Source organism: Trichosurus vulpecula, chromosome 1, assembly GCF_011100635.1.
Source record: "Trichosurus vulpecula isolate mTriVul1 chromosome 1, mTriVul1.pri, whole genome shotgun sequence".
Lineage (NCBI taxonomy): Eukaryota > Metazoa > Chordata > Mammalia > Diprotodontia > Phalangeridae > Trichosurus > Trichosurus vulpecula.
Window position 1 is genome coordinate 272,958,139 of NC_050573.1, and position 16,581 is coordinate 272,974,719.

The 16,581-nt window shown below is 35.8% G+C and overlaps 1 protein-coding gene across 1 annotated transcript; it reads right to left on the reverse strand.

Annotated features, from left to right (window-relative positions):
- Positions 1-5,111: 5,111 nt before the first annotated feature.
- Positions 5,112-16,182, reverse strand: LOC118828159 (cytochrome P450 7A1). The gene is made up of 6 exons (XM_036734588.1): positions 16,041-16,182; positions 13,583-13,823; positions 10,578-11,164; positions 8,731-8,861; positions 7,477-7,652; positions 5,112-6,827 (listed from the first exon to the last, which is right to left on the reverse strand). Exons 1-6 carry the CDS (start codon positions 16,118-16,120, stop codon positions 6,528-6,530), a joined length of 1,515 nt encoding a protein of 504 aa, XP_036590483.1. The 5' UTR covers positions 16,121-16,182; the 3' UTR covers positions 5,112-6,527.
- Positions 16,183-16,581: the final 399 nt, after the last annotated feature.

A 16,581-nucleotide genomic window follows, 5' to 3' on the forward strand; every position in this document is an offset into this window, starting at 1 on the left:
CCATCTCACCAGCATCCTTTGGACCCCATATAATTTGGGTTCTTTATTGGTCGTGGTGTTCTATTACTTATACCCAAATAACATTACCAGGAAAAACATGAAAAATACAAAGTAGCAAAGGCAGAATGATCTAACATCCCAGTGGATCTGTCATTTCAGCCAAGTGGATATTCTGTCCAAACAAGCAGATCACAATCGGTAGATATCTGCACCTTTTGATCAATTTCAGCATATACTTTGCAATATAGAATGGGTTTGCTTGGAAAACCCACAGTCATTGTCATAGGATTGTTTCTTTTTATTTTAAAAATATATAATCTGAGTTTCAAATAACTGATTTACCAAAAAAAAACTTTTGGCACACGAGCATTTGTTAATTTGTAGATAACTGAGAGAAGAAGACATTCCAAATATACCTTACAACATCTACACTATTGCAATAAACTTAGATTATTCAGGGTTTATAACTCATCAATGCAATCTGGGCTACTCCACATGAAACAAAGTTACTAGGAAAAGTTCTCAGGGATGATCAGCCATTGCTAATACTACTCGATGTAAAAGTACAAGATGACTGGGTTAACCCCCTTTGCCGTAAAGCAAATACCTGATAGTACTCTGGAATAGTCCTCCTTTGTCCAGATCAAAAAATCCAAAACTGGAAGAGTAACAGAGAAGTTAAATGGCAAGCCCAAAGCTGTTCAGTGAATCACTCACAGAAAAACAATACTAAGAGAAAACTCTGACCTCACCATACTCCCATCCCCTTTGCCACATTGTCTCTCTAGTACAACTTAGAACCTTGGAACAATATTGACTTAATCAAAATATCTTTATCTTTTCTTCGGACAATCAACAATTTACCTTGCCAGGCACAGTTTGTGAAACCCTCCGCTCTCTGGTAGATTTTAGCAAATAATAAACTCCACTTCACCACGCAATTTGGTGCTGGTCATAAGCTAGCCATGTACTTTAGTTTCCATGTGTTGTTGTTTCTCAATATTTTAGGAGGGAGACCAAAGCGATCAAGAAGATAGGGAGTGGGTGGGAAGCATGTAGAGGGTACTACTTGTTTACAGGAATCCACAAATACTAAAACATTTTGGTTATCTCCAAAAATGGACAAAGGAAACCCCAACCTGAGGTCTAGACTTGTACATCCATCTACCTGCAGGGAGTATCTATCTGGATGTCCTTGCAGCAGCTTAGACTCATACAGAATTTGCACTTCTACAATGAATACATGAAAATTATTCTTTGCTTAAATTAATGGACCAACTTTCTTTCGGATGAAGAGGTTGGTCATGTTGTAGATAGAAGGGCTCTCAGAGATCATCCAGTGCAAGCTCTACCTACATCAAAAATTCTATCTCAAAGTCTGTGAGTCTATGGCTCTTTGAAAACCTATTCCTTCTGATCTCAGAATCAGTTGAACTTCTGAATCAGTTAAATAAGCTTAGAATGCTTACCCTGGAGAAGAGGTTACTTAGTTGTCTTAAAGTATTTAGAGGACTGTCCTGTGGAAGGATTGACTCCTGCTTAGCTTCAGAAGGCAGAACTAGGAGCGAGGGGGCAAAAGTTACAGATACAGGTTTCAGCTCTGTATAAGGAAAAACTTTCTAATAGAGCTTTCCCAAAATGGAATGGGCTGTCTCCCAAAGGTAGTGCATTCTCCTCTCACTAGAGATCATCAAGTGAACACTGTTGAGAATGCTTTATAGGGGATTCCTGTTCATGTATGGGATGCACTAGAAGGCTTCTGACATCCCTTCTAAACCCAAGAGTCTGTGAAGTAGGAGACTAAGGTATCTACTTGAGAAGGGGGCAGAGGGCAGTGGAGTAGGTGAGGTCCTGAAGAGAGTAAAAAGATTGGAATGGTCCCTGCAGTTACTGAGACAAGGGCTCTAGTAGAGAAGAGCAAAAGTTATTGAATAGTGGCAAGGATCCAGCAGAGGTTATATATCAATAATTTTGAAGTAGATGAAATCAGCTCAATTCTGTAACTTTCTCCAGTGATGCTCAGAAAACACAAGGTGAGAAAGACAAAATTAGATTGGGGGGAGGAGGTGTTGCCCACAAATTAGAATTTGTAGGTCAGAAATAGCAGGACAAGGGGCAGCTTGGTGGTGCAGTGAGTAGAGCACCAGCCCTGGAGTCAGGAGGACCTGAGTTCAAATCTGGCCTCGGACACTTGACACATGTACTAGCTGTGTGACCTTGGGCAAGTCACTTAACCCCAATTGCCCTGCTGAAAAAAAAGCAAAAAACAAACAAACAAAACAAAAAAAAAGAAATAGCAGGACAGGGAGCCAAGGTATTCTAGGGTAGTAATTAGTAAAACATAAAGTGGCATTTCAAAGTAATGGCAAGACTTCATACAGAAACAAATGAAGTGAATGTGGAAAGATGAACTAATAGAATATGGAAAGGCCAAGGAATTAGAAGGATCATTTCTTTTTCCTGGCTGGACCCCACTTGGAGTATTAACAGCTAACTCACAGAGTTGTTAGGAGTGTTGAATAAGATAATATATGTGCTTTGCAAACCTTCAAGTGTTATATAAATGATGGCTTTACTATTATTATTCTGGGCATCACATTTTAAGAGATTTGCTGAGTTTGTGGTTTGCAAACCTCCGAGTGTTATGTAAATGCTAGCTTTACCATTATTATTTGGGGTACCATATTTTAAGAGGTTTGTTGAAAATCTCAGGTGTGTACAAAGGATAGTGGCCAGAATGGTGAGTAGTGCTAGAAATGATGTCATACAATGGTCAATTGAAACACTTGGTGACATTTAGCCTCAAAAATAGAATATTTAGAGGGAGACTATGATCTTTGTCTTCATTTAAAAAAGTGTCCCCCAACTGATAAATGGTCAAAGGATATAAACAGACAGTTTTCAGATAAACTAAAGCTATCTATAGTAATATAAAAATGCTCTAAACCACTATTGATTAGAGAAATGCAAATTAAAACAACTCTGAGGTACCACCTCAGACCTATCAGATTGGCTAATATGACAGAACTGTAAAATGATAAATGTTGGAGAAGATGTAGGAAAGTTGGAGCACTAATGCATTGTTAGTGGAGTTGTAAACTGATCCAACCATTCTGGGGAACAATTTGGAACTATGCCTAAAGGGCTATAAAGCTGCACAAAACCCAGCAACGTCACTTCTGGGTCTGTATACCAAAGAGATCACAAAAAGAGAAAAGGACCCACATGTACAAAAATATTTATATCAACTCTTTTTGTGGTGGCAAAGAATTGGAAATTGAGGAGATACCTGTCCATTGGTGAACAGCTGAACAAGTTGTGATCTATGAATGTAATCGAATACTATTGTGCTATAAGAAATGATGAGCAAGCAGATTTCAGAAAAACTTGGAAAGACTTGAATGAACTGATGCTGGGTGAAGTGAGCAGAACCAGGAGAACATTGTACACAGTAACAGCAACATGGTATGATGATAAACTATGATTGACTTAGCTCTTCTTGGCAATACAATGAACCAAGACAATTCCAAAAGAGCCATGATGGAAAATGCTAACCATATTTAGAGAAAGAATTAGAATCTGAATGCAGATTGAAGCATACTATTTTCACTTTTTAAGATTTTTGCTTCTTCTTTCTTGTGGTTTTCCCCTTATGTTCTGATTCTTCTTTCACAATATGACTAATGTACATGATTGTACATGTATAACCTATATCAGATTGCTTGCTGTCTTGGGGAGGGGGGAAGGAGAAAAATTTGGAACTCAAGATCTTACAAAAATGTATGTTGAAAACTATCTTTACGCATAATTGAAAAAAAAAACAAAATACTATTAAATGTCAAAAAGAAGAAGTGTCACATAGGAGATGGATTGGAATTATTCTGTTTTAGTATAGAAGAATTAGGACAAATGGGTTGAAAGAACAGGCAAACATATTTTTACTCAATATAAGGAAGACTTTCTCAGCAATGTGATTTATCTGGAAATGAAATGGGTTCTAACAGATTCTAATGAAGTGGTTCCTAACCACTCTTAGTGGCTATACAAAGGCTGAATGATCACTACTTTGGGGTGTTATGCAGTCAATTCATCCATTGGTTATAGATTGGGTAGCATTAGATGACTGAGAAAAGCACTTTCAATTGTAGAAGGCTATAATTTCATGAAAATGACCCTTCTTCTAAAGACAGTCTCATAATAAAGCCCCTGGAGGCTATGTTTCATCAAGGATGCCAGTGTAGCACATACTGCTTTGTAATATAAATGATACACTTTAAAACTATGCACCATGTAGGGGCATTAAAATTTTTTTTTTACTGGATTGCCTCAGTAGATAGGAACAACAAGGTAGCACAGTAGATAGAGTGCTAAGCCTTAAAGTCAAGAAGATTTAAGTTCAAATCCAGGTTCACACTTAAAGCTGTATCACCCTGGCCAAGTCATTTAACCTGTTTGTCCATTTCCTCATTTGTAAAGTAAGGAAAATAGTAGAACCAACAGGATCAAATGAGATAATAATTATGAAGTGTTTAGCACAGTGCCTGGCACATAGTAAGCACTATATAAATATTTATTATTAGTCAATTTATTTTGCTTTTTATTTTGAGATGTCTTTTCTTTTGTGACCATAGCCATTGTTTTTGCAGATCTACAGCTATATATTTTAAATATTTAAATCAATATAAATATACCTAATTTAATATTTCAAGTATAAAATGATCCAAGACAACTTGAAATGACATATAATGAAAAATGGTATCCATCCCCAGAGAAAGAACTTATAATGGTGTCTGAATACACCAGATTGAAGCACACTTTTTTAACTTTTTAAAATTTTTCTTGAGGGGTTTTTTTGGTCCATATTTTCTTTCACAACATGACTATTATGGAAATGTTTTACATGACTATACATACATAACCTATATTGAATTGCTTGCCTTCTCAATGAAGGGGGGTGGGAAGGGAGGGAGAGAATTTGGAACTCAAAGTTTTAAAAATTAATGTTAAAAATTGTTTTTACATGTAACTGGGAGAAAATGAAATACTATACAAATAAAAAAATCAAAAATTCTGAGTGTAAGATATGTATTTTTTTAAAAAAACACTCCTGAGGCAGTTTTTATTTTTAATGAACTAATGCAAGTTAAAATGAATAAACCATTTCAGAAAAGTAGTTACACCCTTGTCATTTTCTTAATATTTTCTGTACAATATACAAGAAATGTACTGAATATAGTTTATACATAGATATACACATATGTGAATAACACCATCATAGATAATAGCTGATACATAAAATATTAAACCAAATCTAGGTTAGTCACAATAGTTAAAATACTATCATATACAGTCATAAATTGTTGTTTTTTTATTTGTACTACATTTCATTTGGCAGTAGAAAATAACAAAATGAAATCTGAAAGCTAAGTATTTGAAAATAAATGATTATAATTATAGATTTAAAGTGACAGGTTTTGACTGGTTAATACACTTTTAAAAAACACTATTTAGGAGCCACATGCTTTTCACTGAAGAGAAAAATGAAATTGTCTTTTGTTGTCTAAAAACCTCTCCTTACCAAGATTGGCTCAAATATAAGAATAAGTGAGATGTTATCACTTATACCCTTGGTTAGACTGCTAGATATTCCTGAGACAATAAATTAATACATAATAAAAGAAAGTATATTACCACAAAGTTCAATGTTATTAGTACATTGAAATCATCTTTTAAAATTGGAAAATTAAGTTGCCTTAATTATCTAAGATTCAAGGACAGCTGAAAGACATTCCCTCACTTAGCTTTAAAATCTGAGTTAAGTCTTTGTACAACCATTCTCACAGCTGAAGAAGCCACCAGTGTGCTAGACTGGCAGTTTCACTAAAACGTGAATTGCTTTTTACATTTGTTGTTTACTTTTCTAAAGAATGGTTGGCTGATTTTTGTAAAAATAAAAAAGAGTTTCCTTAGGAAAAAAAAAAATTCTCAACTAACTGCAACCCTTACCTCCTGAAAAAGTATCAATTCCCTGCCCCTTCTCCCTAGTAGAATAAAATGTAGGCTTTGGTTGAAAGAAAGTTGATCCATTAATTTAAACAAAGAATAATTTTAAACTATTCTTTGTAGAAGTGCAATTCTATATGGTATCTAAAATTATTCCTAAGATGTCATACTTTATTAGCAAGTGCTGGTAAATAAAAACAGAACTATTGAAACTCTTGAGCCCACCGTATAGTACAAATCTAAAGGGAGAAGGAATTTTGAAATCATTTAGTGCAATACCCCTTCCCATTTTGCAAATGAGGAAATTGATTCCCAGAGTGACTAATTACCTTGCTGATGGTCAAACCAGTAGTAAGTAACAGAGCTGAGGCTCAAATACAGATCCAGCTGCAAATCCTGCGCTCTTCCTTCTATACTGGAGCCTAATATTGTTCGTTCTGCCTGCCATCAGGCTTGCTGGAAGCAGTGACTTTCTTTGGACATATAACATTACCTAGTGTTCCCTTCTTCTATCAGTAAAACATTCATAAGTTTTTTAGTTTGTATTTGAAATCAATATCATTTGTTGGTGGTAAAATGCCCAAACCTACACGAGACTGGTCTAAAGGAGGGCATTTAACTTGACTATCAACAAGCTGCATGTCAAAGTAGGAAAGCATCAGAATCAAAAATTGCTTGATTTCATGGACAGCAAAGAATCTTCCAGGACACATTGTCAGTCCTGATCCAAAGGGCATATAGTAATATTTTAACTTGATGCCATTACAATAGAAGTTGGTATTTGGTTTTCCATTTTCATTGAGGTAACGGTCATATTTGAAAACCTGCAATCACAATAGAGAAAAAATGCCTCAAGAACTAGTTTGAAATAGTTTTATATTATCTTTAATTATACTTTGTTGACCTGAATTTTAAAGTTGTGAATTTGGTTTATCTCTAATTTCGTAATAGTAATTTAGTTACTTAAGGATTTTACAATAGAGCTGAACTTATGCAAGGACAAAGGACACATGAGAAAAGACAGGTAATGAAGACATTTTAGTCCCTCTCCTGTCCTATCCTCTCCTAGAAGACTGGCCTTTTGAGTTGGATTGAATTAAGAGTTAGGGATCATGGCCAGAAACCAAATGATACCATTATAGTAGGCACAGTTTCCTGGATTTTGTGAATCTAGATGAAAGGCAAAATATAAGATTGATGTTTCCCATTCTGGACTGTTTTAAGGAGAAAACAAAGAACTATCAACCTTATCATCAACACTATGCCTATGGTGGAGGTATATTTATTTGCACAATGCTAAATGTCAGGAAGAAAATCTGGGGGAAAAATCATCCAGATGTTTCCATACATCCAAATTTTTAGCATCACACAAATCAAATATCCTAAAGAAACACCTATGCCAAATGGTATATTCTCAATTTACTTTGACTAAATGTCCAATTTTGATAGTGGCTTTGATGAAAAATTACTTACCAAGGGATCAGGATAGATTTTTGGATCTAGGTGCAGCAGTTGGGGATAAAGAACTATTATGTCATCCTTTCGGATATTATAGGATCCCTCCTCTAGATTCAAAGTGAAATCCTCCTTAGCAGCTCGGAAGTTCAAGGATGCACTAGAAAGTCGTAAAGACTCCTTGATTATGCTATCTGTAAAATAAAAAAAAAAACAAGTCTTTAAAGAACTTACAAGGTATAATCATCCCATGCAATATACAACAATTCAATTCAAGTGTTTTACAGTGACAGTAGTGCTGGCTTTGGAGAAAGATTATTTGGGTTTGAATCCTGGCTCTGACACTTAATATTTCTGCAGCTATAGACAAGTCACCCAACTTTCCTTGGCCTCAGTTTACTCATCTATAAAAGGAGAGAGTCGGACTTCATAACTTTTAAGGTCCCTTCCAACTATACTTCTACAACCTCATGAAATATGTATTAGGTTCCAGTATTTGCAAGTTCAATAATATTTTAACTAGACAAAATAAAAAGCAGATGAACATAAAAGATTGGAATTAAAAACAGAATGTGATAAGATAGTCAGATAAGCTTTTCCTCAGACTTTTCTGACTCCTCTTAGTTGTTGCTCTGTTACTGATTATTATACAACATCATTTGGATGGATTTTTGAATATGACAATCAAGGTCCAATGTGATCTTTTGCCCCTTTAAAGACAAAATTCCAAACATTCAATAGTAATTTGGACTTCATAATCCTATAGAATAATATTACATGGCTACATGTACATTGTACTAAACAGCTGGATAAAAAAATTTTAAATTCAGCTAGTCATTTGTGAACGTTTATAAATATCCAGATGTTTGGCACTGGATAAACAAAACAAACTGAACTTTTCCATTTTTATACAGATGGATATTTTGGCATGTGTTAACTAAAACTTGGACCATTGATATGTTTCGGATTTTACCAATGGATATTTGGAGTCATATAGGAATTCTTCCTGCCTAAAGAAAAAAAAGAAGTAAAAAGAAATGGATAATAAAAGGAGAAAGTTATCCTAGATTAAGTGAAAAAGGAAGCTCTGACAAACAATTCCTTGCTCTCATTTTGTCCCTCGGTTGCGTTTTGATTGCTTTTGGTTGAAAGTCAAAAGACGTGTCTTTTGAAGAGTTTTTGTTATTATTGTCTAGTAGTTAATCAAGCTGAATAAGATGGGAAATGAAACATTGGGAAGGTATTCTGTGGTGATGCAAGTGGTCAGCTTACCAAGCACCGGCATGTCACTTAGTTGTGTTTGACTCAGGCTTATAGGTTTGCCTTCAAAGCTAAGTTTTTGGCCAGAATTTTCTAAAGTTTTTCTGACTTCTTCTGTAGCTGTCTTCAATGCTTCTGGACTCCTGTTCAAAGCCAAAAGAAAGAAAAGATGCACAGAATATTACTTTTTTCATTATATCAAATCTTTTATGTAGGTTATTGGGGTTTTTTTCCCTTTTCTTAAATATTTGGTCAAAACTAAGTAAATCTTGGGAAAATAGGTAGTATTATTCCAATTTAGTTTTCATTGACAAGAAGTAAATTTGTGACTAGATATGCTTGTAGTAAACATGTAATATAGTATCATCATCGCAAAGTATTGTCTCTCATAAAGGGGAGGGGCAGCTAAGTAGCTTAGGAAAAGGTCTCACTTTAGATTAAAAAAACCTACAAGAATATCATGTCATATGTCCTATATTATCCTGGTCAAACTTCAAATAGAAAAGAGCATTCACTTTTTAAATCTCTATTTTTATCTTTTCAACATGAAGAGACTGGGCTAGATGATCTTGAAATATTTAAGGTTTTTCCTCCTTCTAGAAGTCTGTAAGTATAAAAATAGCAGATATCTATATAGCACTTTAAGATTTGACACTTAATACATATTATCTCAGTTGACCTTCATAACCACCCTGAGCTAGGTACTACAGGTGTTGGTGTTGTTGTTGTCATTTTAAAGATGAGGAAACAGAGGATTGGGGACGTTATTGATTTGCCTACGAAGTGTTAAAAGGAGGATTTAAACATAGGTCTTGGAGCTCCATATCTAGAACTCAATCCTCTAGGCCTCACTGCCTCTAAAAATCTATGATTGTATAATTTCATCCAGAATAGGAAATTTTCTGCTTTGTCGCAAAATTATTATGCAGCACTCTGAATTGCCAAATGGTGACTAACACATAAAAGTTCTCATGTGGCTTCATTTTATGCATGAGTGCCATGTCAAGAGGTATGTGCTATACAAGAGAAGTTAGTTGGTGGGAAATATTTGGCTGAAGAATGTTGGCTATATGTTGACTGTGTGGTTGTAATTAACTGCAGCATGGTCAAGAGCCAAGAGCAATGGATTTGGAGTCAGGAGAACTGGGTGAAAGTTTCACTGTGACACTCAATGGCTGTGGACTGGAGAGCAAGTCACTTAATTTCTTGGAGCCTGTTTTCTCTGTCCTAATATGGGGACAATCAATATAAAGTCCGTTGTCAAGAAAGCACTTTGTGAATTTCAAGGTGCCCTTATACTATGTTCATTCCATGATTTGACTTTACTATAAAGTCATTTCTTCTCTCTTACATGAACACAGAATATTTCCATAGAATTGTTTAGGGAGGCTCTGCCTTGACTAGTAAACAATTACATATTTAAAGTTTATGATGAAAATATTTTGTATGTAAATATATAATATATAAACATATAAAGGGATAATATACAATAAATATGTAAGGGGATAAAACATACATATATAAGTGTATAAAGGGAAACATTAAGTTTAGCTTCTACAGTATTGACTGAAGGATGCTGATTGATCAAGAGTTATGAAAATTATCAGAATGAATGAAAAGATCACAATGGACATTTGAGGAGGGAAAATGAAACATGACCTCAGCACCTGGCTGAAAGAGTAAGTCATATTTTTGGCAGCTGCTATAGAATGGATCATAGACTTACTGCAGGCACTCCTATTTAGCTTAAGGCTCTCAATCCCTGTCTGATGACATGACAAGAACTCTGAGTTCTAGAACTCAGGCTAGCTGTTGAAAAGGTCAATTTCCTTCTTTCTGCAATAATGATGTTATTTTACCTAATTGTGTGAAATAAGCACCAGAAAGTGGCAGGGAGTGTATTAGCCTGAGCTGCCCAAAGTAAAGCCAGGTGAGTTTTTGCCTTCTCCATGTCATCAAAGGTTGAGAGAGTGTCATTCAAGAACATGCGGGTAGTGATCAGTTCTGAGATATTATCTCTCTTCTGTAGATTTTCATGCTTCAGGGATTCAGCCAATTTCTCTCTTGCATTGTGAGCACTCTTAAACACGTGAATTGGAAGCCCTGCTACCAAGGCTGGGAAGATCTTGTCAAATTGCTTGAAGTTATTAAGGCTATTTAGGATGAATGCTCTCTGTGCTTCTTGCCTTGTAAGATCTTTGCCAAAGAGAGTCAGATAACCAGCCTCAAACATCACTCTGTAGCAGAAGGAGTACATGCCCTCTGTCACCCAGCTGTTAGGATTTGTTTTGGAAAGAACTGGTGGCCTCATTATATACTGGAGATTTTCCATCATGGCTTCAGTGAGGGAATTCAAGGCATCCCCCTGCAAAGTTTTAATTAAAGTCTCATGTATATTTTCAGTAGTATTTCCATCATTGGGATCAATGCTTCCATGCCCAAATACCTGTCATCAAACAGAATATGTGTGAGAAAATGAAGATCTAACATAATGTCAATGAATAAATTACAACAGAAATGATAGCCATAGGTGTTTTACACACAAAGCATGAAAAGCATTAAGTTTCAAAAGTTACAAATAACTTGAAGAAGGGAAGTTTTTAAATGAAGAACCCCCAAATATTCTATAGTCAAATTGATTCTTTTATGAAAGTAAATTATTCCTGAACATGCAAGGTCATATATTTTGTGTAAGTCGTAGAATTTGTAAATTATAATTTTGATTAGAATTTAATAAATTACTATTCAAAAGGCCTTACCTTTACAACTTTATTTCTTGTACTTTGTGCAACACACACTCTACTAGAGCTATACTGGTTTATCTGCTGCTTCTCAGACGTGCTTTATGCTGGTGTCCTTGTTGATTTCCCATTCCTTTGGATACCATCCCTATGCCTCTGTACTTATTGTTCTTAGTTACTATTCTTAGTTTCTGTCTTCATCTTGCCAAATTGCTTTGAATTTGCTGCATTATATTTTGCATTTACTTATCTGTATTTCTCCCGGTAGAATGTAAAAGAGTTGAGTGAGTTTTATTTTTACCTATGTATCCTCAGCACTAAGGACAGTGCCTGCGACATTAGAGAGTGCTTTTAGATGCTTGTTGAATTTATTTGCAGCTTTACCTTCTCTAAATAAAACTTTAAAACATTTGGAACTTGGCATACGCTGCCTTCTATTGTTAGTTATTCTCTTATGTGTATGTGTCTTTTGGCTTCAACTAGATTTTAAGCTCCTTTAAAGGCAGGGTTGCTTCCTTATATCTCCCATAGCCCCCTAAGTGCCGTGTACTTAGTAGACATTCAGTAAACTTGTATTTAAGTTGTCGGTTTTTTAAAATTAGCTATCATGTGCCTTAGAAATTTTTTAAAAGATTACATTTTTTTCCTTTTGTGTGTAAGACAATTTACCTTCAATTTACTTTCTGGCTAGGGTAATGCCTGACCCATTATTTATAAGCATCATGATATTATAGAAAGGGTATTAGATACATAGCCAAAAGACTTGGGTTGGAATTTAGACTCTGAGGAAGCTAGGTGAGGCAGTCGACCAAGCACTTGTTGTGGAGTCAGTAAGAACTGAATTCAAATCTGATGCCACACATTTACTAACTGTGCAGCTCCTGGGCAAGTTCCTTAACCACTCTCTGCCTCAGTTTTTCCATCTGTAAAATTCGAGTGATAAAAATAGCACCTACCTCCCAGGGCTGTAGTGAGTACCAAATAAGTTAATATTTATAAAGTGCTTTACAAACTTTTAAGCAAATTTAAACACTTGTTTTGCACTTTAAGCTATTAAATACTTATTGTTGTTTTAATTTGAGACCGTGGAGTCACAATCCCTCTGAACTTCAGATTTCTCTGATTTATAAAATGGGAAAAAGTGCTTTATAAAGCCTTTAAGCACTACATTAAGTATGAAGATGTCACGTAATTCATCATCTCAGTATTATCATGGCCAAAAAACCCAACGACCCTGAAACACTGGCATGACACTGGCATCCCCTTATAAGTGAAGGAAATATCAATAAAAATTACACAGTACATGAAGGGATGAAAGGGTTTAGGTATGTGTCTGTGGACAGAATACCCACATTGGCAGAATCATAGGATCAGTGTCGGAGCGATCAGTGATACGGTTAAGGAAGATTACAATTACTCCTACTTTGAAGCTTAAAAACTTAGTGGCAGAGTGAAGGAACTGGAAGGGATTTTAGAAATATTTTAACATATGGTATTTCAATAATTCCAAAGATTTCATCAATGAGGACATTCCTACACCCAATAGATGGCAATCCCTTCATTAATGAATTTTAAGCTCTGTGATAAAGTTTTCAAAGCACTTTGATCACATGATCACACTTGAGTTTCAAAACAATCTGGCAATGTAGATAGGTATTTGTCCCCCATTTTACAGATGAGTAAAATGAGATTGAGAGAAGTTAAGTGACTTGATCATGGTCATAAATCTAGTGAATGTCAGAAGTGGATTTTGAACCCAAGTCTTCCATTGTACCATCTTTGCAAACCACTATGGCCAGGAAAAGGTTTTAAAAATTATCACTGGTAGGTAGCCTGAGTCTGAGAAGCCTTTCCAAATTTAGCTAGGTTGGTCCTCAGATTATGGGAATTCAATGTATTTCCAGGTTTCTTCTCAAAGACTTTCCAGCTTGATGTCTCCTGCCAAAGTTTCTACTTTGCTGACTTAACCTTTTTAGAACCCAGAGTTCCCTTAATGTTAGGATGACACCTAAGAAAGGACCTTAGTGATTAAGGGTAGAATAGCAGTCAGACAGACAAATGGATGTATGTAAGGAATAATGTGATGGAAAGCTAAATTGAAACAAAGTTTAAAAAACTGATACCTTTGCAGAGGTGGCAAAATTAAATTTTTTCCAGTCAAAGTATTTTCCATGCCGCATTACTGCATTGTATGACAAAGGATTGGTAATAAAATGCACATATTTTCCCATTAGTTTGCACGTAAAAATATGACCATATTTCCTTTTATTTGTCCTAAGGAATTCAAGTGGATTGGCGCCAAACTGCAAAGCACATCCTACATATGGAATTAACCCATTGTCCAGAGGTGGCTCTCCTATACGTCTGCAATAGAAAAATATATACCAGAGAGGATGAGCTTGGTCAATTAGGTTTTTCCAGAAAATAAAACTCAGTATAGACTTCCCCAAGATCTGCTTGGAGACCTATGTAAATCAGGCACTATTCTTTTATAAAAATATTTATTTGACCTAATATATCATATTCATTCTCTCTAAGTGACCTCATCAGCTTTCATCAGTTTAATTATCATCTTGGTGTTAATGACTGCCATATATCCAGCCCCACCCCCTCCCATGACCTTAATCTCATTTTACAATGGACTGCTAAACATTTTGAACTTGATGTTCTGGAGACAACTCAAACTCAACATGTATAAAGTTGAACTAATTATCTTTCCCCGCCCCCATCCAGCTTTCTTCCAAGCTTCCCTGTTTCTGTCAAAGGTAACACCACTCTTCCAGCTTTCCAGATTCGTAACCTTAGTATCATCTTCTCCTCCTCAACTCTTCTTCTCCCCACACATCCAATCAGTTGCCAAATCTTCCGTTTCTTCCTCCACAACATGTCTTGCATCTTACCCTTTCTCTCTACTATACACAATTAGCTCTTTATTTCAGGCTCTCATCATCTCTTGCCTAGATTATTTTAATAGCCTTCTAATAGCCCCCCCTACCTCAAGTCTCTCATCACGTCCATCTTCTACACTGCTGGCAAAGTGATTGTCCTTAAATATAGATCTGATTATGTCACACCCCTATTCAGTCAATTCCAATGGCTTCTTATGACCTCTACAATCAAATATAAACAGCTCTATTCAATTTTTTAAGTTTGCATGACCTTGTTCAAATCTGTCAAGTGTAGTCACTCCCCTATCTGTACTCTGGGAACTGGTCTTCTCCCTATTCCTCACCCACAGTATTCCATCTCCATCTCTGTGCTCCAGCTCCAGCTCTATGCCTTTGCACCCTGAACCTGGAATGAACTGTCTCCTCACTTCTACTCCATAGAATCCTTCTCTCCCTTCAGTCTGCATCTCAAACACCACATTCTAGAAGAAGCCTTTCCTGATCCCCTGAACTGCTAGTACCTTCTACCCCAAACTTCCTTGTATTTTGCATCTCTATTTATTCTGTATATGCTTATTTTTGTCCTTGTTATCTCCCTCATTGGAATATAAACTCCTTGTGATGAGTGGTTGTTTCAGTATTTGTACCTCTATCACCTAGCACAGTGCCTGGCACACAATAGTCATTTAATAAATGCTTATTAATCACTAGTCACATAGTTATGACCATAGAGGGGGAAAAAAACTTTCCCTCTTTGATTCTTCAAAGATGACTTCCACCATTGGCACTGCATCCCAACCAAATTGCTACCATATTGCTGGTTTCTTCTTATCACCAAAAGAAACTCTGGAATAAAAAACTGACATTCTGTGAAGGTCTACCCAATGCACTTAACATCTATGTAAATGTATATTTAAATATAGCTGTACATGTGGGTCTGTGACCCAGATCTGTGATTTTTTTCAGTGTAGAGAACTACTACCATTCTGGAAACCCCCTCCACCAGTTCAGATCAGCAGATAATCTATAATTTGTAGTCTTAGAGAATTGCCTGGGACCCAAACAGATAAATAACTTGTCCCTACATCATACATCTAGTATGTGTTAGAGTCAGGATTTGAACCCAGATCTTCTTGACTCCAACTTTGGCCCTTTATCCACTACACCATGCTGGTTTTATATGTTCTTATGACCTATGTATGTGTGCATATGTTTTTTTCATTTTTATTGATATCTTTTGTTTTTCCATCACCTGCATTGAACATGCCTATTATTAAAATGGAATTCTCACCTTATTAAGATCACTCCAAAGACTATGAAGATTGCCCAGAGAAAATCTATGTTTTTTTAAAGGCTACTAAAAAGGCCTTTAAAATGAACAAAAAACAAAATGAAACAAAAAAAACAAAGCAAAACAAAAGAGGCAGTTAGGTGGTGCAGTAAATAGAGCACCGGCCCTGGAGTCAGGAGGACCTGAGTTCAAATCCAGCCTCAGACACTTGACACACTTACTTGGGTAAGTCACTTAACCCCAATTGCCCTGCCTTCCCCCCTCCAAAAAAAAATAAGTAAAATGAACAAATGCTAGAAAACATTACTGTGTTTAAGCACAAAAGTAAACATGATATGATATCAAATATAGACCAGTCTCAAATGAAATGAACTCAAATGTCATGTAAAACACATTGCTTACCTCCTCCTTATTCCAATAATAAGCCACAAGCAACAGCATGCTGCCACAACAATGCCCCAGATTAAAGATATTGTCAACATTTTGAAATCCTAGAGGGAACTTCTGAGCAGATGGAGAACCTGTTCAAATGAGTAAGGATATGTTGAACATAGACCTTAGCATAAGTTTTTATATACAGGAGAACACAGATACATTAACCTGAACTTAAATGGCCAAAGCAAACAATTTACCACTTGTTCTATCAGGACCTAAAAAAAAGCATCATCTGCTGGACAGTTACAAGAGTGGCCTTGAACTAAGTCCACAGGTATCAGGAGAGGTTCCAAAACAATCAAAGAGACGCAATACTTGATAAATTGAAGGTCCCTCAGAAATATGTTGACCTGTCGCCAAAGTTTAGCCACTATAATTAATAGTAAAAATTAAGTAATAAATGCAAATAAAAATGAATAACGCTTTTTAGGTTGAATTATATTTAGCAGAGATGTAGAATATGGTACCTAGAGTAGGGTGTACAGTAAATTATTTGGCAGCCTAATGA